General features: G+C 37.7%; 2 protein-coding genes across 8 annotated transcripts in view; one reads left to right on the top strand and one right to left on the bottom strand.

The window, feature by feature from the left end:
• The window catches only part of SAR1 (SUPPRESSOR OF AUXIN RESISTANCE1), a 48,027-nt gene extending 40,823 nt beyond the window's left edge, over positions 1-7,204 (top strand). For 4 of the 6 annotated variants that reach the window (XR_016040080.1, XR_016040079.1, XM_088845896.1 and 1 more), the window contains exons 22-27: positions 57-128; positions 269-404; positions 4,511-4,618; positions 4,705-4,845; positions 6,326-6,499; positions 6,885-7,204. Coding sequence is in view for 4 of the 6 variants with exons in the window: in XM_088845896.1 (XP_088702022.1) it covers positions 57-128; positions 269-404; positions 4,511-4,618; positions 4,705-4,845; positions 6,326-6,499; positions 6,885-6,923 (670 nt within the window). In the remaining 2 variants the exon portion in view is untranslated. Of the gene's footprint in view, positions 1-56; positions 129-268; positions 405-4,510; positions 4,619-4,704; positions 4,846-6,325; positions 6,500-6,605; positions 6,743-6,884 lie in introns of those variants that run through there. The other 2 variants (XM_088845895.1, XM_020671792.2) reach the window with 2 other exon arrangements.
• Positions 7,205-11,179: 3,975 nt separating this feature from the next.
• On the bottom strand, positions 11,180-23,846 carry LOC18441605 (MEF2BNB-like protein). 2 transcript variants are annotated; one of them, XM_006851834.4, is made up of 4 exons: positions 23,664-23,846; positions 23,410-23,522; positions 12,696-12,865; positions 11,180-11,778 (listed from the first exon to the last, which is right to left on the bottom strand). In XM_006851834.4, the coding sequence occupies exons 1-4, from the start codon at positions 23,698-23,700 to the stop codon at positions 11,229-11,231; spliced, it is 870 nt and encodes a 289-aa protein (XP_006851896.2). In that variant the 5' UTR covers positions 23,701-23,846; the 3' UTR covers positions 11,180-11,228. The 2 variants fall into 2 exon arrangements, with proteins under 2 accessions (XP_006851896.2, XP_088702020.1); XM_088845894.1 differs by lacking the exon at positions 11,180-11,778 and adding an exon at positions 12,185-12,286.
• Between the last annotated feature and the right edge of the window lie 690 nt (positions 23,847-24,536).

The following is a 24,536-nucleotide window of genomic DNA, read 5'->3' as shown; positions in this document are numbered from 1 at the left end:
TGTGGGCTCAGTGGAGGGGACTCGATCATTTCATTGACTATGATTTCACTTTACAGAGAACTGGAAAGAGCTTTTGTAGTTATTTCGCAGAAGTGTTGTCTGAATAGGTTTGGAACTTCAGCTGCAGGGTAAGCCATCTGTGACTTTGATTGGGTTATCTATATTCCTGTTGAATTGTTCAAGTTTCAATATTAGGGATTTTTGCGAGAGGTTTGGAAAGCAGTCTGTATTCATTTGAATGTGACGTGCTGATGATTGCATGTTTTAGGACTATTGGACACCCAAATTACCTTCTCTTGTCATCATCAGATGACCAGCGAAAGTTGCCAGGTTTTTCTGGTGTAAAGGCTACAACAATCCAGTTCAAGGCAAATAACCAGTGGCAAACTCTTGAACATTACCTTGTAAGGAGCCCTTCCTGATCATTAATTGCATTAAAGTGGCTCTTAATTTCCTTGTTCCATTTCATATGTGAATCACATGCCTCACTTCATTAGCATGTTATCCGTTTTTTTTTTGGCAGAACTAAATGCCGTAGTTCCATGGGAATAAGTGGCCATAATCTAATGGAAATCATCTCAGTTAATAGCACGATGAAAATCAACCTCACTTCCAATCTGGGTGCTTGAAAACTAAAATCTAATTCTAAAGACAATATGTGCATTAAATTACATGATTTTTCTAAACTTTGTAATGAGAAAAATATAATTGGCCATTAATATTTATGGATAAGAATTGTTTGCAGAAATTGGTTTCCCAAATCCCAAATCTTTGTGCATTTTGTTCTTTAATACAGGTCATGTTATAACAAATTACATTAGAAGAACATTTTTGGAGAATACTTGTTTATTGGTGGGAAAATGCTTCTAATAATGTTATTTTTAGTTCTTAATTTTTCCTTTTTTTCCTTGGGAAGGTTCTAATTTTTTATTTTTCATGATGCTCTCAGGTCTTCAGTTTTATATAAATGTTATTCATTCTTTATACTGATGACTTGTCGACAGGTGATCCACTGAGCTTAGAAGATTGTAGCTTATGGAATTTCCACCAATTGACATGTTTGTAAAATATAGTCAGTATAACTACTAGCCAAACCAAACTATTATGTTTGTGCTAGTCAGATATCACGCGGTTAAAATCGATATTCTTATGAATTATGACTTCATTATTTTTTAAAAACATGCTCACATGGCAATTATTCTCAATGGAATGGAATTTTGGTGCATGGAAAAATAACACACTTATGAAATCACTAGTTAAGAGTTTGGACCACGCCCTAGGGATATTTTTTCTTCTACTTTTATATAAGAAGTGTAAAATAGGTTTTCTGTTTTCTCCAACTATTTCCATATTGCTACTATTTGGCAGCGTTTTCTATGCAAGTGAGGTTCCAAAAGTGAGGGACACAAATGACTTGCAGAAGCATCCCCTCGCAAACGGAGGAAGATGATGGTAAAAATCATGTCTAGGGATCCATCCAAACTGGTCATAAGAGTTCTTACATTGTATTGAACTTAGTTGGCTGAAACTGTGGTATTATTTCAAAGTCAGTGGGTTTACTCAGGACTCATTAATCTTCCCCTATATGGGGGCGGTGTGTTTGCAGAACTGTTACTTATTCAATAGTTGATTAGGCTGATAAGCACTTGAGTTTGGTGAGCCGAGCGCACATTTCGCTTCTTCAGATTTTTTTCATTGTGCCTTGCTTATCTCTATACCTTGAGATTTAGATTTTCCTTGACTGAGTTGAATGATCGAGTGTTTAATTGACTTGGCGGAACTCACCTAGTCATGGTTGTGTCTCAAGTCGATGAGTGAGAAGAATACACGTATAGAGAACCACAGAAAGCAGATGATTTATGATGTTTTGTATATCACAATCATGGTCTTGCATGTAAACGCATCATATATATATATATATGGAAAAGTCTTATCAACGCCTATAGGAAAAAATGAATAGTGATTTCGCCTACCCTCATCACCGTTTAAATTTCTTCGTGCGGTCACGATTGTCCGGTAGTATTTCATTTTTCATTTTTTTTCTAGAAATCGGAATGACCTGAAATTTTGAGGGTATGTACATCTTACTGAGGCGATAAAAATATAAATACAATTATCCGCAAAAAAAAAATTGACCAAAATACCTCCAAAACATTTCAGGGGTATTTTGGTCAATATTTTTCATGTAAAATATTTTTTTTATATTTTTCGAAGATTTCCCTATTTTTTATGAACACACGCTTCAAATTTTAGGTCATCCTATTTGTAGAAAAAAAATGAAAAATGAAATACTACCGGACAATCGTGACCTCGTGAACTTTGGACTGTGATGAGGGTAGGCGAAATCACTGTTCATTTTCGCCTATAGACGTTGCGTAGTGTTTTTCTATATATATATATATATATATATATATATGTGTGTGTGTGTGTGTGTGTTATTCTTAGACCCTTTTCCCAACTATTTGGGGTCGGCTGCACGAATCTTAGTCTGTCATTCTGCTCTATCAAGGGCCATACCCTCAGTGAGGCTATAACTCTGCATATCTTTTCTAACTACTTCCAACCATGTCCTTTTGGGCCTACCCGTTGCATTTTTTGAGCCTACTACTTGAACCAACTCGTACCTCCCAACAGATGTACTGGATCTGCGCTGCACATGGCCAACCTACCTAAGTCTACTATCTCTCATCTTATCGTGTCACACCTAAGTTCTGTCAAATGCATTCATTTCAAATTCTATCCCTTCTTGTCTTGCCACTCATCCATCTCAATATCTTCATCTCAGCTACGCTTATTCAATGGGTATGTTGTTTCTTGACTACCTAATATTTCTCCCCACAAACAAAATTGGTCTCACAACTGTTCTATAGAACTTCCCCTTCAACTTCATCGGTATGCGACGATCACATAAAACTCCAGTTGCTCATCTTTACTTCGTCCACCCAGCTCTAATTCAATGTGCGATATCTTGAATCTCCATATAAAATCTCTGCTAGAGCAGATGATGGGAATGAAGGGGGTTGCCATCTTTATATAGGCCCTCATGACCTAGGATATGCCATCTTCCAATAGGACTCAAATTTTGACCAATGCATCCTAGGTAATCTAAGGTGAAGAGAGAATAAAATTTGAGCCATCAATTCCTTAGATTAACCCTCATGATCAAGGAGAAATCTTAAAACCATTGTCCCTCAAATATTTGACCCATATCCACTTCTACTTAGACTAGAATGAGATCTTCTATAGTCCTATAAAATTTGAACTCTTTCTCATTAGAAATCCTAGTCAAGGAAGATCTTAATTCATGCCAAAATAACTAGGTCATAACCAACTGAATCTTTAAAAAGATTTTAACTCCTCTAAAATGGGAAATAGGGGTGTCCCACTAGGGTTGAACGTGTGAACCATGTGGGGCCCATGTCCACCCCATGCATGCACATGTGGTGATCAGGGCCTCTAGGGGGGCCCCACAAAAAAAAATGAGTCCCCTAATAGTTTTGAAAATTTTCAAAACTGCCCTTTAGGTGTTTTTATGGATAAAATTAATTTATTAAAATTCTGAAAAAGATTTAAAAATCGCATAATTATATATAAAGTTTGTAGATAATACTTTTGAGTTTCAAAAAATTTTAAAACACTGTGAAATACAATTCTAAAAGTGGATTGGTACTAATGGGTTAAGGGTAAGTGACATCTTTGATGCACTCCACCTATGCTAAATTATGTAATTCATAACCATCTTCTTAAACCAACCCAATGGATCCCAGGACCCACAATCAATCGCAGGGACTCATGATTGGCCCGTCAAAAACTGGCCAATAAATGGCGGAACCACAAATCTAGCGTGTGAATTACAGGTTCCCCCCAAGAGCAAGTAATATCCATAAGGATACATACACTCATTATCACTGTAGGCCAAGACGGATACTCTCTCATGTACATGTACATGGTTCCTCTTTATAAGGTTGTTTCCCAGAATATAGTTGTCATGTATACATTCCGTGCGGAGGTTGTTGAGGATTTAGCCCTTGCTCCCACAAGGCACATCTCTTAGAAATCCCAGCTTCTTGGCTCTTATTATCATCCATGTGCATCTCTACGAACTTAATAGGAGATGATCCACTGAAGACCCTCAACAATAGTGCCAATGCCCCGGGGTAAGAGTTCTAGACATGACCTGGGCCATAGACCGCACAACCCAAGGTCAGTCAACCAACACTCCCAATGGAGTGTGAACATCCGCTTAAATTTATTTATTGTTTGCATGCTCTCAAGGGCTTTAAAAGCCACAAACCCAACAATTATGATTTGATTCGAATAATGCAGTTCTTCAAGTGTAGTCTCACCATCAAATTGCTGTATGGAAACTGCAGAAAGTGGAATCATGCCAGTATGTTATGTGGATTTGCTGTTAAAATCTTTTTTGTGGATTTTACTTTTAAATCTTTGTCTTAGCATAGACACTTCCAACATGTTGACTTGTTTTAAAAATTTTGGTTCTCTTTTGCAGGAAATATACAAGAAATTGCATCCAAGGTTACCAGTAACAGTTGTTGAAACTCTTTTGTATACTGATCCTTACATTGAACTGCCTCTCTGGCTTGTAGACATGTTTAAGGTGATTTTTTCACTTGTTCTTTCTACTATTGCACATTTTAATATTATTCACATGGTATTATGAGGGCCTGAAATGGACATGTACAGGGTGGAAGAAGGGCAATGCCGTGGGGAATGACTGGACAAGAATCTGATCCTGCATGTCTCTTCCGACTATATGTTGATTATGGCAGATACACAGAAGCGACTAATCTCTTGCTTGAGTACATTGAAGCTTTCGCCGCGATGGTAAATATTTGCACATATTTTTGTCGGCATGCATGTTATCAGCATTTTTGCACCATACCTTGGCTAAGTCTTCAGCGAGTTAGTCTTTTTGGATTATTTAGAAAATATCATACTATATTCACGTTCCAAAATTAAATACGAATAGGAGTATCTAACCTGAAAAAGTACTGACTAGAGTCTTGCAGGCTGAAACAAATCATCCAGTTTATCCAGGTCAAGGTTTACAAAATAACCTACCCAACTCGAAACCACCCGAGTCAGCTCATGACCAGTGGGGGACCAGTCCAAGTCCCCATAGGAATAGGGCAGTTTTGAGGGTTTTTTTTTTGGCTTGATTTAACTAAAATTTAAAAATTGTATTTCTTTCTCATTTCTTCAGATCCCTTCAAATTTTTTGCAAATCATTCATCTCTAGTTGATTTGCAAGTACAATAGACCTAACAAAAGATTTAGGGTCAAAATAGGTTTTTGGCATGATTGAGTGGTAAAAACTTGCCATTTTGGACTTAAATACCTTAGTCCACCATTTCATTAATTTGTTCTGATTTTCTCAACCAAAACTTATGAAATGTGTCAAAAAAATCCACATTGGGGCCTTCTTGTAGATTTGTAACACAAGGTCTTTGATAAAAAACTACATTCAAAGGGATTCTAGCATCAAAAGTTTTGTCAGTTTCTTTAAAAATCCTCAAACTTAATTTTATTTTTCTTTTCAATATTTTGCAAGATTTCTTGTTGTAGGGAGTGTTATCTTCAATCTGCAGAAGTATTGCATGATTTAAAACGGTAATTTTTGTAGATTTTCAATTTTATGATTGTATATCTTTTTCCTGAAAAACCCCTCAAATTCACTAAAAACTCTCATATATTTTGTTTTTTCTTTCTTTTTTTGCTTGATTCCGTTAGGATTTGTGTTGTTGAGTGGTATCTCCAACTATTACAATTAGTCCATGATTTAAGAATGTTTCAGTTTAAGATATTTTTTTCCTTTTTTTATATTTAAAAGAATATTTAAGTATGGACATCCCATGGCTCACAGAGCGAGCTTGGAACCATGGGGGTTCCGTTCTGTACCCCAAGCCTGTTTTTAAACCCTGATCCAGATGTTGAAACTGAAAACAGGCTGTCATGAAGGTTATCAGTAGTGATTATTCAATTCATGTACTAGTTTTAAGGATAATGAAGACTCTAAGCAGTCTCTTAGATTCTTGTACACGAGAGCATAAAACACTCCCTTGAAACTCATCCAAAACGGCTGATATATTTGAATGTTAGGAATATATTTAGATGCCATATAAATCTAGCATTTAGCCTGGTGTTTAAGCTCGTAACCTCAACCTGCTATTGCAGTTCTCAATCACGGACTGAACACCGAAACAAAGACAAAACCAAACTCTAGGTTCTCACTCCAAAGAATGGTATACCCATGACAGTTGTTTGCTACCAGAGCATTAAATTGCAATAACTTGTTTATTTACAGAGACCTGTTGATATTGTGAGGCGTAAAAAGATGTGTGCTGTGTGGTTCCCATACACATCAATTGAGCGCCTTTGGAGCCAGCTTTCAGAGATGAGAAGCTCAGGCCTCATGGTTGATCAGTGCGACAAACTTCAGAAGCTACTGCATGGAACTCTTCTAAACCACTTGAAACAGGTAAGGGATGCCCAAACATATCAAATAAAGCTGTATTTTCTTGTCTTTCACATTGTGGTTTCTTGGTTAAATGCCACAGCACTAATATCCAAGGCTCAAATCTCAGCTTGTCTATGTGTGTGCGTGTGTGCGTGCATCTGAAGCCAAGTATACCAGGGTCTATGTAACCATAGAACATGTGTGGTTATGATTGTTATTTCCTCTCAGCACATGGCATGAAGCAAATGGTATATCACAGTTTTTATGTTTTTACAACCGTCCATCCATGACCATGGATTTCTATTCTCATTTGGACCATGGTGTGTGTGTGCACACACGCGCACCCGTGTGTGTGTGTTTCTCGTGGGGGTTTTGTGGTCCTAAGGTGTGGGGTGTTTGCTTGCAGGTAAAGGTGGACTCTGATGATGCAATTTCAGCAGGATAGACATAAAACTGTACTGAGAAATCATGGGGTCATGTGCCTCGTGGAGACTCATTCAGTCATCGGGTGTTTGTTTCCTGTGCGCACCAGGTGACACATGCTTTGCTTTCACATATCAAATTTTAGTTGTAGATTTGGATGGATGGTCCACATGAACATAGCATGTGACGTATTTCTCCTATGTTTTGAATTCTAGTTTGGGCAAAATATTATATGAAAGAAATTGATGGATCTGTGCTGATTGAAAATGAAATCCACCTTGAGGATTGAAAGCAAAAACAAAACATAATTTATAGCGTTTTTCCCTCAACTTCGATGCTATGGCTTCATACGTCAAGATGGAGGCACTACGTAAATTTGTATTTTCTGTTGTTTCTAACGGGTGGGCAGTGTACTGTGTGTGGGAATTCACTCTCTGCATCATCATGGACCCATTGATTAGATCGTGATGATTTATTGCCATAGATTTATGTCATATAGGTCATTGTATATTTTATTCTAAAATCTCATGATGCCATTGAAACCAGTTAAACTCTCTGCCAGAGTTTTTATGACGGTTGAGTCTTTATCTATTATTTTTTAAGTTCTTTAGTAAGTGAGAAACGGTCGGTTTTCAAAGGCGCTCTTTCAGAGTTTCAAAAAGTGCTAGGCGGCACCTAGGTGGATTCTAGATGGTCGGGGGTCCAAACCGCCTAGCGTCTAAGCGGGCGACTGCAGCTCAATAGAAAAAAAATTTTTTTTTTTTTTTTTTCTCAAAAATAGGCTTTAATGGGTTTGAGGTTTCCAATGAACTTATATCAACAATTTTCCATCTAATATTAAAAAATGATCAAAAAATACTTTCAATGAAGGGTATTTTTTTGCCTCTAGGCCGGTTTTCGGGCACCTAGGTGGGTGCCAAATGGCAGCCGCCCAGGCCAGCTTCGGGCGTTTGTTTTTTTATCTCTTTTGAGGAAATTTAATTTTTTTCCTTTTTTTTTTTGATAATTCAATCGGAAGACCGTCGTTTTTTTCTAGATTAGGAGTATGCTTATTCAAGGTATCAATGGAGGAAACTTCCTCTTTGAAATACAACATTTACATTTGTATAGTACGCGCCCATTGGAGCACTCGCACCAATTACCTTCCGTAGGAAACCTATTTAGGAGGGCATTCCCCGACGGAAATGAAATTATTTATTGCAAATAAAATGCTAGACAATCGGCTTCTTGGGTGAGGGCCTACTGATGAACTTTTACGCATCAAACTATCTCTGCAAATATTTTTGGAAAATTGTTTTATTTGGGCTGGGGCCGCATTTCTGGTTTCAATGTATAAGGTATCCATTTTAAAGATAAATGTCAATAGGTGGTCCATCGAAAATAATTGAAACTCTAAATGTATTGAGTCCATATAAATGGAGACTTTAGGCTGCTCTGTAATACATGTAATAAAATAATGTGTTTCTTCAACCATCCATGGCTATCAATAGATGGCTACATGCCAACCAATGCCTGATCGGTTTATTACAATCATCATTGGGCCTCCAAGGCTCTCAATCGCGTCGATTAGACTCCATCTTCACAATCTCTCTCTCTCTCTCCCTCTAATGTATACTCAATAGGGGATTATGTCGTCCAGTAAAACTCCGCCAGTTTTGTTACAAGATTTAACCCAAAAAAATAAGATTTGAGTTGAATCCAAGAACCAAGCTATTTTATTTTATAAACCATGAATCTAGGAACCTTGCTATTTAATTTTATTGGTTTATAAACCTGTGTTCTGAGACTCGGTCGAGGCCACTCGGGCTTGGCCAAGTAACTTGGCTTTGCCCTATGGGTAATACAAGTTTCAGGCAAGTAGATTGTACATATGCTTTAGTTTAATTTTAATTATATATTAAGGGTGTGGTTTCAATAAGGTTGCAACAGTAAACAATCCAATTAAGGCGCACTTTTAAATTTTATCAAAACATGTAATTCTAGTGTAAAAAATTCATAGGATCATTTGAATATCTATTTTTATCTCTAATTATAAATATTTAAACTCCAAAAATGCTTAAAATGAAGTAAATCTATAAACATATGAAAATCTTAAAAATGGACAGTCGTGTTGTAAGATGCACTATTTTTGAGACTCGAAATCTTTTTTTTTATTTTTATATTCATGCATTTCAATGTTGAGATGATCAATTAGAGAGCTTTTCAAAATTAAAACCTTTCCTGATGAATTTTTTAGGTGCATCTATAACTCTATGTTTTTGCAAACTTATATAAACTTTTTCCTTATATTAATACCTCAAATTTAAACTAAGTGTGCTAGAAAGCCTTTCTCCTTAGTCTCCCCACCCGCCCCGCCCCTACCCCCTCCCCCTCCCCCGGCCCCGCCCCCGGCCTCACCCCCTCCCCCGCCCCAGCTATAAGATGTCCATTTACACAATGGGTGATTAATCAGCATACCAATTTGTTACTTAGTTGATGAAAGTGCACTCGTATTATATATCATATTTTTCTTTAAAAAAACCTGAGCTAAACTCAAACAAGTTACTCGAACTTGCCCGAGTAACTTGTCTCGACCAAGGCCCAAGTACCTTGGCCAAGTCATTTTCTAAGCACTGTTATAAATTGTTTGGTTACACAGTAAGAGAGATAACAAGAGATTCTCTTGCCTCTCTCGGCCAGGGTCTCGACCAAGGCCCAAGTACCTTGGCCAAGTCATTTTCTAAGCACTGTCATAAATCGTTTGGTTACACAGTAAGAGAGATAACAAGAGATTCTCTTGCCTCTCTCGGCCAGGGCCCTAGTACCTTAGCCGAGTCATTTCTAAACACTGGTATAAACTGTTGGTTGCGTGGTAAGAGAGACAGCAAGAGATTCTCTTGCCTCTCTCTCCAAACTTAAACCTCTCTTGCCTCTCTCTCCAAACTTAAACCTCTATAGATAAGTAATTTGTACTACTTCAATCTACCCAAGCAATTCTAACATTTACCTTAAACTGCAAAATCTTCCCCACACGAACCCTTTTACCTTATACTGCAAAATCTTCCCCACACGAGCCCTTCCATTAATGGCTGAAACCATAACTTTTACCTTTGTTAACATCTACAACTTCAAGCATGGTAATCACATTTGCATCAATTAATAAAAAGAAAAGTATACAATGGGATGATTAATCTTTGGTACATAGGGATCACAATTAATTTTGACCATTGGATGTGAAATTAAATGGCTGTATTTATTCTATTGACCAAGCTCAAATTTAAAAGAAAAGTTTCTTGAACTTTGTAACACCTAAGCTATCAAATTTCACATCGGATGGTTGTATATAATTGTAACCACCTTGTATAAAAAGTAAATGATCTCATCATATACAATCCTTTAATAAAATTCGCCTAACGGAAAAATCCATGCAAAGAGATTAAAAAGTTGCCCCAAAATCGTCATAAGCAAGGACGTTTGGCTCTTGAGAGACCGGCTGTAGTTTTTCATCTTGATAGCTGGTTCATGAAACTTAGTCTTCTACTTACCCCAGAAACAAGAAACAGAGAAACTGGATTTTCACTTGCCCAGTTATGCAGTACGAAATGAAATATGAAACAAACCATTTCTCTAAAATGGATAGTCTAGATTGGTTTCTAGAGAGATTTCCAATGAATTATCATGTTGTGGTTCAGAATTGAGTGAGTTTTCTTGTTGTGGGTCAGATTCTAGTGAGGAATCATGTTCTGTTGCATGGTAAGAGATCATTCTAGACCTGGAGCCAAATGAATGGTAAGCGCGAGAGTGCAGCTACAATGTATGAAACTTCTAACTTACCGAAAGTAGAACATTCCATCATGCCATAAAAAAAAAGAACGTACTAATACTTAACAAAGTTGAATTTTTAAAAGGTCAAATGATCATATCTAAGTGCTAAGAACTCAAAAATTAAAATTATTTTGAAAATACTCATTTGAGATTCTAAATTGGATCTGAAACTTTCATATCAACTTTTTTTTTACTTTCCATGTGAACCACTGTCCTTTTTGTCTCTTTTTTTTTTCAGGGGTTGGGGGCTGGGTTGGTGTGTTTGGTACCTTAAGCATCTCTGGAAAGTGTCTTCCCAAATTAATGCACATATGAAAAAAGAATGAATCACATATCCAGCCTAACACTTACCTGCAAGGATAGATAATGTGGTTAAGCTCACACGTAATAAACCAATGAACACATATTGTTACAATTTTTTTGGGAAACTTTTTCTTTTTTTTCCTTTAGGGTGGGGGGGAGGGGGGAAGCATATTCACACAATTTAAAAATAATGAAAATAGAAATACAACATCAAACACCCTTAGCCCGATGTGCCCTCCATCTCACCCTTCTCACTCGTCTTACTCACAACACCAATATCTCGATCCTCGGAAGCCTCCATGAGCCACTTCTCTAACTTTGCATTCTGTTCCGTCTTAAACTTCTCATAGTTCTCAGTTACCCCCTCCAAAACAGGGGCCACAGAGATCCCACCTGTCTCTTTACTGCCAACTCTCAACGCCTCAATTTCATCTTCAGTGTTACTGGATATGGGAAGCTCCTCATTCTCCATTTCTACATTCTCTAAACCCATTGACCCAACCAGTTGCTCGTTTGTAGAGCTTAAGTCCTGATTCTCTGTCATTGCTCCTCTGTGTAGAGAAGCATCAAGTTGAGGCCATCTAAGACCCACTGCTCTTTGTTTTGCAGAGCTAAGAATTGTTGAGAAATAGTTACTAGAACCTGTGACCTTGGTATTGTCGGATGTGCCACTGCTCCTTTTAACTGAGCTGCTATGTAGTTTGTCTCTAATCTTGGATGGACCTGAACCGAAGACTGCTGGTCCCCATGAACCACTTTGTGGTATTGCACTGAGTTGGTAAATGGCAGGTTAGTGAGATTCAAGTTTCTCCATAGTGAAAACAATGCATCCAGTTATGTTGAGTTCCAAGATTCAGATTTCGCACTTGAATGCAGTTTTGGGGTATAGAGAGATAGATAAGTTAGATTTGGCTGAATGATCTGATTTAACAATTGAAACTTTTAAGAAAAATCTTGAGTTCAAAAGAATTAAAAAATCTCATGACAATATTGGAATATACACATGTTGTTCAAATCAAGGAGTGATGCATTAAACAATCCCTTGGTTCTCCATGAGACTAGATAATTCTCTTTTTTCTAAAAGTACGGCCAAATAATATTTTCTGCAAAAGACTGTTGAAGAGCATGCAAGGCAACTACTCAAAGCAAGCCGAGCTAAATGAAACATACAAACCATTTGGCAAAAATATGATTATCTCAGCTTTATCCATGAAAACGCTGCGTAGAAGGAAGATTCCACACTCTCAGGTTTCTGGTAATTCATATCATTCTGATAATCTGATAACATTTACTTTGCGCGTCAGAGGATAAAATTTTTTACATGGTAAAGATCCAATATAGTTAGAGATTGTATTGGTGGTCAATGAACCACCTTTAGCTAGCAACTTTTACAGTAGGTAGGGTATTGAAAACTACAGTCCCAGCTTGTGATTTACAATAGAAAAGGAAATACCTCTTGCGGGTAGTGACATTCCCAGCCCGTGTTTTACATTAGAAAAGAAAAGAAAGAAATCAGGTGGCCATTTCTTTTATATTGAACAATTTGCAAGAGAGTGTTCCGCTAAGCGTGTAAGAATGGGGGAACTGACCTCACAACATTAGTACCTTTCACCAGTAGCCTATCTTTCAATTAGTCCTGAATCTATAAAACAATCCCTTATCCACATCACTAAAAAGCAATCATTACCTTTTCTGCTGCTGCAAAGAGGACATCAACATGAGGGATTTCTTGATTTCTGAGTTCATCTGCTCAGCAATAAGTGGGCCACATTGTTTCATTGAACTTACATGCCTGACCGAATCCTCCAGATCTTCGGTGTGCAAGATTGTTTCACGAGTCTTCTCCACCACTTTATCCTACAAGAATGACAAAATAATCATGAGAAAGGCAACACTAGAAGCCCCAAGATGCATCAGAAAAATGGCATAAACATGCAAGTGCAATCTAGAAGAAACATCAGAATCACCAATTCAAATGACTCTTATGACTTAATCTAAGATGCCCATAAAATCTCTTATCTTAAAATCTCTTTCAATCCTCAAAAAGGTCTAGTATCCTCATTTTTGTGTCATGAACTTCCCAGACGTGTACACACACAGAATCAGACATTGTTTCTTTCGGGATAGTATCAAATCATGAACAGTTCAAGTGGGAGAATCCTGATATTTGCAAAAAGATATTGCAATGTTATGGCCAATGCATTGTGAGACATCAACCACAAACAACGGCAAGTGATGAAGAAGAGGGCAGCAGAATTTGACGGAGTGAAGAGCTGCCTTTTGAAGATGTGCAGCTCATGATAATCATATCTCATCGTCTTATTTGATGAGTTTTCTCAAAATTGCCTTTTTCCTTCTCTGATAAAATTGCAAGTTAGTTAAATTATATTAACAGAAAAAAAAAATTCTGCTAGACGTCTTTCAACAATTCAAAGCTTGAGATTAACATTCTACTGCTATAGCAACTAGCAACACATGGCATAGTATATCCTAATGGAATGAAATGTCGTATATGGTTCTAAATTTCTTCAGTGTAGGGTTTCTTAGACTGAAAAAGTGATGTAAAGAACTTGCAGAAACAGTAGAAATCAACAAGAAAACACCTTGACGCATGCAATTTTAGAGAAACCTTAAGGCTTCCTCTCACCTAGGGCTGAAGCCAGGCTTCTTTTTTTTTCAAAGACCAAAAGTCTTTTTTTCTGAAAAGAGGAATATGTGAATGCCTTTCCAGCCCATCCAGCCCATCCACACCCTTGAAAATTTATTGTTTTGAAAAATATTTGTCCATACAATTTAACTTCTGACCAAAAGGTCCTAACTTACGTATAACATAAAATTAAATTCTAGAACTTTAATTAAAATGTCTAAAAATCCCTAATTGAGCCAGCAATGAAACAAATAAATAAATAAACTGAAACAGCTTCAAAAACTACAAAAAAACATTCAAACTATTTATTGCTCTTCTTATTCTTCTTGGAAGCCCTCCTAGGGTTTTCATCCTTCAAATATGAGCGAAATTAGGAGGAATCAATCGCTCCCAAAGAAGATACTCGTGGCTACTCGGTCTGCTCTGAGCACCATCGTCATTCTCCCCGAGTTGAGGAGAACTCGCCCTCGAGTTTGCATCTTCATCTTCATACATCTCCGTACCATGATATCTGATAGATCAACAATGTTGAAGATGTCCAAAGTCTCCATATGTGAAGGCAAAGCGATCTTGTAGGCATTGCTGCTCATCTTCTTCGAAATCTTGAATGGTCCTACCTTGCAAATATTCAGCGCGCTGTATTTTCCCATAGGATGTTGTTCCTTCCTGAGATACATCATTACTCAATCTCCCACATTAAACTCCTTGAAACAACGATGCTTGTCCGGTGCTTCCTTCTATTTAGTTGTGTTGGCTTCCTTCTATTTAGCTCCTTCTATTTAGTGCAGGAACAACGTACTTGTTCATGCACTCCTTTCATCTGATCAACCAAGCCCTCAACAGTAGCATGAACCTCCCCATTGGCCTGGACAAGAACCAAGTCAAGTGAATGAGTAGGGTTTTCCCATATACCACCTCGAACGAACTCTTACCAGTAGATCTATTGCAAACACTGTTATAAGCAAACTCAGATTGAGGCAGTGCTAGGTCCCACAGTTTCTTCTTTTTGCTAGGTCCCACAGTTTCTTCTTTTCCCTCACAATACTTCTCAAAAGATTGTCAAGGCTATAGTTTACCACTTCAATCTGGCCATCTGTCTGCGGATGATAAGCACTACTAAACTGCAACCGAATGCCCAATTTCTTCCATTGAGAAACTTCGTATCCCGATCTGAAGTTATTGTTTTGGAACACCATGAACCTCACCACCTCTTTGAAGTACAAGTTAGCAACATGTGTGACATCTAGAGTCTTTTTGCAAGGTATACAATGAGCCATTTTTGAGAATCCATCCACCACCATGAACATAAAATCCATACCTCTTTGAGTTCGTGGAAGTCGAAGCATGAAATCCATGTTAACATCCTCCCGAGGTGCATTAGGAATAGGAAGTGGAGAATAAAACCCGGTATTCAGTCATTCCCCCTTAGCCAGTTGACACGTCCGACACCTCTCAACAAACCACACAATACCTCTCTTCAATTTTGGCCAGTAGTACTTAGACTCCACTAGTACTATCGTATTGTCTCGACCAAAATGTCCACCAGGACCTCCCCCATAAAGCTCTGTTAATAAGGTTTCTGTAAGGGAACATGCAAAAATACAAAGACAATTTCCTTTAAAGAGAAATTCATCTTGAATAAGAAAATCCCCACTGACTCCAATGGAACACTAGTCCCATATGTCCCCGAAGTCATCATCATCTGCATAAAAATCATTCATGAACTCGAACCCCATAATAGCAGTCATCATGGTAGTTAATAGAGTCGCCCTTCTACTCAAAGCATCTGCCACTTTGTTCTGACTGCCTTATGCTCGATGGGTAGCCTTATGTAAATAGGCTACCCATCAAGCATGTTGTTGATTTAGTTTACGTTGCCGCGTTAATATATTTCAATGATTCATGATCTAAAAACAAAATAAATTCCCTCTAAATTAAGTAATGCCGCCAATGCCTTAAGGCTTCAATGATAGTATAAAACTCTACATCATAAGTAAAATACCGTTGGCAGGTGTCATTCAACTTCTCATTGAAGGAGGCAATAGGGCGACCTTCTTGGCTCGACATTGCACCAATTCCAACATGCGAAGCATCACAATCCAACCCTAAGACTTTATCAAATTCTGGAAGAACTAACACGGGTGCCTCAGTCGTCTTTTGCTTCACCAACTAAAAACTTTTCTCGGCTTCATCATTACATACAAACCCCCCCTTTTTCAAACAATCTGTGATAGTTAATATGATTGAACTAAAGCCTTTGATAAACCTCCTATAGAAAGTAGCCAACCCATGAAAACTGTGAACATCATCCACTGTAGTAGGGATAGGCCAATCCCTGATAACTGCTACTTCCTTTGGTCAACCTTAATTCCCCCAGCTGAAACAACATAACCAAGGAAGATAAGGCTACCTATCATGAATTCGCGGTTTTAAGACATACAACTATTGTTCCCGTAGGTAAGTCAAACACCAACCGTAAGTGCTCCATATGTGCCTGCTCACCAATGTTGCACACTAGAATATCATCAAAGTATACCACTACGAATTTCCCAATAAAAGGCTTGAACACTTGATTCATCACCCTCATAAAAGTATCGAATATCATCAAAGTATACCACTACGAATTTCCCAATAAAAGGCTTAAACACTTGATTCATCATCCTCATAAAAGTATTGGGCACGTTGGAGAGGCCAAATGACATCACCAACCACTCATAAAGGCCCTCTCGAATTTTGAATGCAGTCTTCCACTCATCTCCAAGTCGAATACAGATGTGATGATACCCACTCCTCAAATCTATCTTCAAAAACACAGTAACACCAACCAAGATATCTAATATATCATCTAGGCGCGAAATTGGAAAGTGGTACTTGATCGTAATCTTATTAACGGCCCTACTATTCACACACATGCATGAGTCCCATCCTTTTTAGGCGTAACAAGACCGGGTCAGCACAAGGGCTCATGCTCTCTCGGATGAACCCCTTCTAAACAAGCTCTATGACTTGCCTCTGCAACTCATCATGCTCCTTTGGGCTCATTCTATATGTGGCCTTGCTCGGTAGGCTACACCCAAATATGAGGTCTATGTGATGTTGGATGTCCCTCATAAGTGGTAACCCCTCAAGCAGCTCATCCGGAATGACATCACTATAATCCCTCACTAAGGGCTCTAACCGTGGTGGAACCGAAATGACATCACTATAGTCCCTCATTAAGGGCTGTAACCGTGGTGGTACCGAACTAATAGGCTGCTCCGCCACTTCGACCACTACAAACAACATCCTCGACTCTTCCAATGCCCCCATAAACTCTGTCAAAGAAACGTGGCTAGCACACCCTTCATCTGATTTGGATGCACTTTCCTTCTTAGATGGACCTAAAACCACTTTTACCCCATCTTTGACAGGAATAAGTTTTTAAAACCATCATGTATGGTACTTCTATCATACTATCATGGTCTACCCAATAATAAATAACACACATCCATAGGCACAAAATCAGCCCACACCTCATCTTTATAATGCTTTCCAATAGAAAAAGAAACTAGACCACGCTTAGAAACTGTTATCTCATTTCCCTTTTTGAACCAAGCTATCTTGTATGGTTTAGATGGCTCTATGTCTTCAACTTTAGCTTGTCTACCATCCCTTGAGAAACAATATTTTCACAGCTACCCCCATCAATAATAAAATTGCAAACCTTCCCGTAGGTCATGAATCGAGTTTGTAAAATATTAGTGCGCAACCAATCTGCCTCATCTACTACCTTGGGTGTCACCATGCCGTGCCGGATCACCAAAGCCTCCCCATGGTCATTAAAGGTTACTTCAGGATCTTCTCCCTCAGGCTCTTCATCATAAACAGGGTCCCCATCAAAAATAGTATGTTGTCCTCCTTGAAAAATTTCTCAGCAAGGGCCACAATTTTTTTATTCGAGCACTGAGAAGAGACATGATCAATCCCCGAACACTTTAAGCATTTTATGATGCTGCTGTTTGGGCAGTTTGAGTGACTAGAAGTAGCCCCAACACCCACAATTTCCTGCGGTTTGGTCTCCTGCGGTTTGGATAGACCAACAAGCTGTGAGGATTGTCTAGCCACTAAATTTCCACCTTTTCCCTTAAATTCACTTCCACAACCACTTAAGCTACCCTGGCCTACAGCCCACCTGGATGATGGACGCCTCAGCTGAGCTTCAACCTTAACTGCGAGGTTGTAAGCCTCATCTAAGGTCCAATACTATTGTAAAGCTACATCGAATATAGACGATCTTAACCCACCAGCATAGCAAGCTAGGGACTATTCTTCCCTTTTAACCACATCACTACAGGCCATCAACTAACAAAATTCATCGGTATACTCCTCTACACTCCTTTCTCCCTAACGAAGATCATTCATCTAGTGATAAAGGGACTGCAAATAATTTTCAGGCAGGTTTTTTTTCTTTTGATTTCTTTTTCATCTTCTCCCATGTATTAATTTTGGACTTTCTCATCCTATCTCTTCCAACCCTAAGTTGTCCCCACCATGCCGAGGTAACCTTTTTCAATTATATAGCAATAATTTTTACCTATTTATTTTCAGGTACCTCCTAATCAAAAACCCTTTCTATTGTATTTAACCAATCTATAAACTCCTGGAGTTGAGGCTTACCGTCAAAATCGGGTATCTCTACCTTCAAATCGACATCCCTAGAGTGATGCACCCCACGTCTAGGTCTCTGGATGCTATCCTCATCACTCAACTCCACACGCAAAACGCAATGGTGAAAAGAGTTGTATTCAAGATCCTCTTGGGCTGAAAGATCATCATCTTGCCCATTATTGAGGTTTGTGAATTGTTTGGTTAGCTGTTGAACTTGTCATTCAAGTTCCTCAATTCTCTGATCTCTAGGATCATGGAGCGGGTCCACAAAAGTCCCCCCCCCCCCCCCCGGTTCTTGCGGCCATGGGTTAAAAGATTTACCCAGAAGAAGGGTATAAATTATGTAGAGACCTATTCTCTAGTAGCTAAGTTTACATCCATTAGGATCATCCTAGCATTGGTTGCATATTATGATTTAGAATTACTTCAAATGGATGTTAACATAGCTTTCTTGAATAGATAAATAAATGATGACATATAAATGAAACAACCAAAAGGATATGTAATCAAAGGCCAAGAAAACAAAGTATATAAACTTAAGAAATCTTTATATGGTCTAAAACAGTCTTCTAGGCAGCGATAGTTCACTTTTCATAATGCAATCATTGAAATTAGTTATGTAGCCAATAGGTTAGATCATTGTGTATATGTTTGGAATAGTGGGAGCAATTTTGTTATTTTATATTTATAAGTAGATGATATTCTGCTAGCAAGCAATGACATTGGTATGATTAACCATACTAAATATTGGCTAAGTTCCCACTTTGAGATGAAAGATATGGGGAAGCCTCATATGTACTAGGCATTAAGATAAGAAGAGATAGAAGTTCAAGACTCTTATGCTTATCTCAAAAAAAGTACTTGGAAAGCGTTTTAAAGAGTTTAAGATAGAAATTATAAGCATGTCGACCCATTCGTAAAGACTTGAAATTGTCAAAGAAAATGTGTCCATCAAGTGATAATGACAAAGCTGAAATAGAAGGAATTCCATATGCTCAAGCTGCAAGCTGCATTTGAGTCATGCATATGGTCTTGTAAGTAGATTTCAGATAATCCTGGGATGGCTCATTGGCCAGCCGTAAAAAAGATAATCATGTATATTTAGAAAAAACTAAAAACTACAAATTATACTTCGAAGTTGATAATTTAGAGAATTTGGTACTCTGATGCAAACTTTGCAGAAGACCCAAATGATAGAAAATCAACCTCAGGACATGTAATCATCTTTGGAGTTGGATGTGTTTCTTGGTAAAGCAAAAAACAAGATCGTGTAGCTCAGTATACTATAGAAGCCGAGTATATTGCTTGTAGCATTGCTACAACTTATGCCGTCTGGATTCATAAGATGTATTTTTCAGTATCTTGGACATGAGTGGAAAGGGATAGTATTTTTCAATGTCGTCAACATTGAACTTAAGCTGTTAGGGACTCCCAAAAGGGGGGGTATTTTGCGGTGTCTTGGTCATGATTAGAAAAGTCTCATTAGCGTGAAAAACCCCATGACAAGACTATGTGATTTTTGCACATGAAATGTATAACCGCACTAGTGTGAAAAACCTCATGACAAGGATAAGCTCATTAAAACAGCTAAGCAGCACAGACTTTAAGATATATGAATGTATTCGGCCCTCATGAACAAGTGAGAGATGTTGATGCATCTATGTCTGGTAATTAGCCCTCCACCTCACACATACCATCTATTTTATTTATTTATATTAATTACTATTTATCTTTAAAAGATTTTTTGAGAGAGAAAACCTATTTTCTAATGGATAGTGGATAACTCCCTTATCTCTCAGATATTGAGGGCCACTTCTCAGAGATTCCAGGAAAGAACGCCGGACATTGGAGAACGGCCTCCTCCCATCTCTCTATAAATTTGGGTTTCATGGCCATGGGTAAATACAAAGAAAAGTAAAATAGTTCACAATCGTTCAGGAGAAACCTTGGGCTCTCTGCACAACACAGTCTAGAGACATGGCCAAAGGTAAATACAAAGAAAAATAAAATAGTTCACAATCGTTCAGGAGAAACCTTGGGCTCTCTGCACTACACAGTCTAGAGACATCGTTTACCAAGATATGGGATTTCTTGCGAGTTCTTCACCTCCTTTTATCCAACATGAAGATCATTTACCTTTACATTATCCACATCTCTGCACCATTTTATTTTCGGCCCAAATTGCAATTTGAGCCTATTGAAAATTTACCAACCTCAAAGTGACCCTATTACAAAGGGACTATTTGATTTCTACGATTGCTATCTTTCTCACTAACAAATTGGCCCCAAACCTCAACCCCCCAGCAGAACAAGCTGGGCTCGTTTTTTGCAAAGGTCGAAAGAAGGCAGAAAGGATGAGCGCATCCTAAAACTCCCCTGCTCTCTCTCTCTCTCTCTCTCTCTCTCTCTCTCTCTCTCTCTCTCCCTCCCCCTCCCCCCCACCCACCCCTTCTAGGGGACAAAAAAAAAGAACCCAAACCCTCTACACGGAATTTGAACTTTCTCTATCTAGGCCAAACCTCTATATGTTGCATTGTTTCTCTCTAAAATGATTCAAGCAATATGATTGATCTAAGTCCATTCTCAGAGAGAAAATTCATCAATAAGAAACCAACCCAAACACCCCCATGACTCCACTGAAAAGCACCTTCCAGAGCTTAACACGAAGCTTCAGGTCTCTCGATGAATTAAGGCTGCTGCTTTGCTTCAAATCCCTCACACCAGTGCCGTCGTGATGCTTCCATTTCTCCCAGATTTACGATTTTGAGGATTTTTCACAAGCTTAAGAAGGTAATTATGGTACCCCACTCTGTTTTTCACATTTTTTTAATTATTTTGTATGTATGTTGGTTTTATGGGGCTTTTGGCACATTGGCCACTGGATAATGCCTCCTCATTATTGTTTTTCTGGGGTTTTGCTCTTTCAGTGCTCATGGGTTAGTGCTATCATGCTTATTGGATAACTTCCCCCATAGTTGTTGGGAGTGGGGGCGATCGGTTGCCTAGGATCAACCCATGGCTGAAGCTCCCAATGTTGGGAGCTCTTGGGAGAGTTGATATATACATGGGTTATTCTAGGCTACACTACTCTAGTGGTGAACTTAAAATTTCCTACTGCCACAAAGTGCTATTTTATATAGAATTGCCTACTACCACAAAGTGCTCTTTTATATTCCAAAATTACTTTTGACTATATATAGTTCATGTATTTTATGACGGGTACCTTCTTCATTCCAAAATCCCTCCAAAATTCAATTTCAAATTTAAAAGGATATCTCTAACTTTTTTAATAATGTTTGAATTCAGAAGCAATTTAAAATTACAAATACGTCTCTTTTCAAATTTCCAAACACGTTCTTGCTATTGCAATTTCTAGTTTGGAAGGGCACTTTGTGGTCAAAAAAATTTAGAGTAGGAAATTCTAAATTCACTTTTAGAGTGTAGCCTTAAATAACCATTATATACACACACACGTATGCATACACGCATGCATGTATGAATGTATGCATGTATGTGTGTATTTATGTATGTATGTATGTATGTATATATGTATGTTTTTTTTTAAAAACGAAATATGTATGTATGTGTCTATATGTTCCGATTTTGTTTTTACAAGTCATTTAAAAATTAAAAAATATATATTCTGCATTTTTAGCATTATCAATATACATGCATGAGAACTTTATAGCCTGAAAGTCCCATAAAAAATCAAGAAAAATGAAACTATAGGCTCATGATAAAAACCGAACTCAAGAATAGTCCGAGTTCCAAATGTGAACTGCACAATTCACTATAGTGAACCACCTAGTTTTGGACAACCCAATGACTCCCTCATTTGGGACCATCGGGGACAGGGAACGCCCTCGAGTCCAAGCCGACTTGGATGATTCTAGGTCAGCTAGCCAGGTTTCAACCACTAATGCAAACCACAAAGGTGCTAGCAAACAATTTGCTGATAACTTTGAGATCTGCATTGGAGAAACTAGAAAGAGAGACAAGATTCCTCATTGCAAAGTGAAAAATCAATTCAGATTTGTGATTCTTTGACTTCCATTGATATTCAAGCAATGGAAGTGACTCAACAAACAATGGTCATAGTCTCATTGAAGATCAAATCCTCAATTTAATGAAGCAATGGACTACTACTTATGAGGAATCAAGAAGAAAAGCTTCTGCTTATCATTTTTTCCTAATACCTTTTGTGGACTGTAGTTTTCATGTTGATTCATCGAAGTGGGTCCTTGCATACCTCTTATATTCTCATGTGAAAGGAAGTTGAGAGATGCCAAGTAAAGGATATATCGGTTGTATACATGCAATCCCTGTGCATATGTGCATGCATATGCTTAAAGAGGAAGATCCCAGATACAAATGTGCTTTGAAAAAGGACACTCAAACAATCCAATGGATACAAAGAACACCCAAATGCATCTTTCTTTCTTTCTTTTTTCTATTTTATTTTTGGAAACTGTCCCAATTGCAGTTCAGCACTAAAATATTAAACACCCTCAGTCAGCAACTGACAATTCCTCACTGTAATTAGGAAAATAACAGTTTGAAAATTTGACAGAAAATTTTCAGATTTGGAAATCAACAAATGCCCTAGAGCTGTTTTGATTTGTATTTAGGGAGATTTTCATTTTAATTTCAGATTCGTCACAAGCCCCATATTTTCTCTTTTAGTAGTAGAATCAACAGAAGCCTCTTGAATACTTTTGCGGAGAAACAGTTTCTGCCCATTTGGCAGGATGTGCCCACTAACTAGACCTTTAAAGCAAGAGTTAATTTCTTCTTCAAAAAAAGAAAGAAAAGAAAACAGTAATTAGAGCGCAGTGTAGAAACAATAAAAGAGAGAGAACAATAAGTTATGTTCATCAGTGCAAAATTTATGCTACCATGGCCTGAAACTGTAGAGGCAGATTCGACATCATAAAAATGAGTATGCATATATTCATCAAGGGACTCACTGGAAAACAAAAGAGAAAACTCATCACCAATGCCAACAACTTTCTCAGACACACTCAATAAACAATAAATACAAAGTCTGTGATAACCAGAAACTAAACAGAATTCGATATAATTTTGTACACAAACGAGTATCCGGTACCTTAATGTTGATCATAAAGGGGACTGCATTGTGGGTGTGTTGTTGCACAAAGAAGAGCCCAATAGAGGGCTCATTAGCCAGTTGCTTTATCATCTCAGCAATGCTTTCATTCACTGAAAATTCACCCAATTTTTCATAAATAACGAACTGTGATGACAAAAACCCTAGAAAAATGAACTCATATCAACTTTTCCTCTCCATGAATCCACTTGTTTAGATGGATATAAAAATAGTACGTGAGGATAGAAGATTACCCTCCATGAAGCCATCGACGGTCGAGAATCCAAGCATCGTGTTGATGGGGAGCACCCTTTCATCACAACATTTCAGGGCCGGAATTCACGTAGATTGAACACGAAGAATACGACGTAGGGTTTAGAGAGGAGATAAGGGGAGAGCTAGAAAAGGCCCCTACCACTCCCAATGATTCACCTGCGTGCGTTAGAGACTTGATTTGAGGACTCTAAACTTTCAACAAATCCTAAAAAAAATTATGTTATCACAATATAAAACATATCACATATTTATAAAACATATCACATATTTATTCGGGGCACGCATATTTATAATACATTTCACCACTTTATTCGGAGCATACAATGAAACAACAACAATGATACTCAACACAAAAATTGTATCAGTAAATAACAAGAACGGTAAAGCAGTTAACTTAAACAAAACCCAAAGACCCAAATATGTAAATTAGTTATGGATCTAAAATATTATGTTGTATACATCAAATAAATAAAAATTAAAAATATGCAATGAATCAAACTTCTCAATACAAAAATGAAATAACAAAATTCTCAAGAAAATTTAAATCTCACACTTAATTTCTAGCTATCGGTTAAAAGAAAGGGCAAGCTTTATGTGCTTCTCCTACAAGATAAAACTTATATACTTCCCTTTGTCTAACCGTCCCTTTTGAATAGAGGGCTAAGATTGCCTCAATCACAATGTTACGTCTATACACTATTTTATTTTTAATTTTTTTTCTACAAACTATTTTAACACCAAATTTTGTATGTCTAATCCTCTATTAAACTCACATTAGCAAAAAATATAAAAAAAATATTATAATAATATGAAATGACCAAAATACCTCTGAAAATTTTAATGGGTATTTT

This window comes from Amborella trichopoda, chromosome 9 (genome assembly GCF_054954075.1).
Source record: "Amborella trichopoda isolate Santa Cruz 75 chromosome 9, AtrichopodaSantaCruz75HAP2 v2.0, whole genome shotgun sequence".
Lineage (NCBI taxonomy): Eukaryota > Viridiplantae > Streptophyta > Magnoliopsida > Amborellales > Amborellaceae > Amborella > Amborella trichopoda.
Note: the sequence above shows the minus strand (reverse complement) of the source record. Positions and strands in the feature narration are given on the sequence as shown.

What these genes read in the sequence shown, in the direction of transcription:
- LOC18441605 (XM_006851834.4), bottom strand. Translation starts at nt 23,700, where the DNA reads ATGCTTGGATTCTCGACCGTCGATGGCTTCATGGAGG. An exon ending in CCTTTATGATCAACATTAAG is followed by an intron (nt 12,866 to 23,409) that starts GTACCGGATACT and finishes TCATTCTTGTAG; the next exon opens with GATAAAGTGGTGGAGAAGAC. An exon ending in TCTTTGCAGCAGCAGAAAAG is followed by an intron (nt 11,779 to 12,695) that starts GTAATGATTGCT and finishes TTACCAACTCAG; the next exon opens with TGCAATACCACAAAGTGGTT.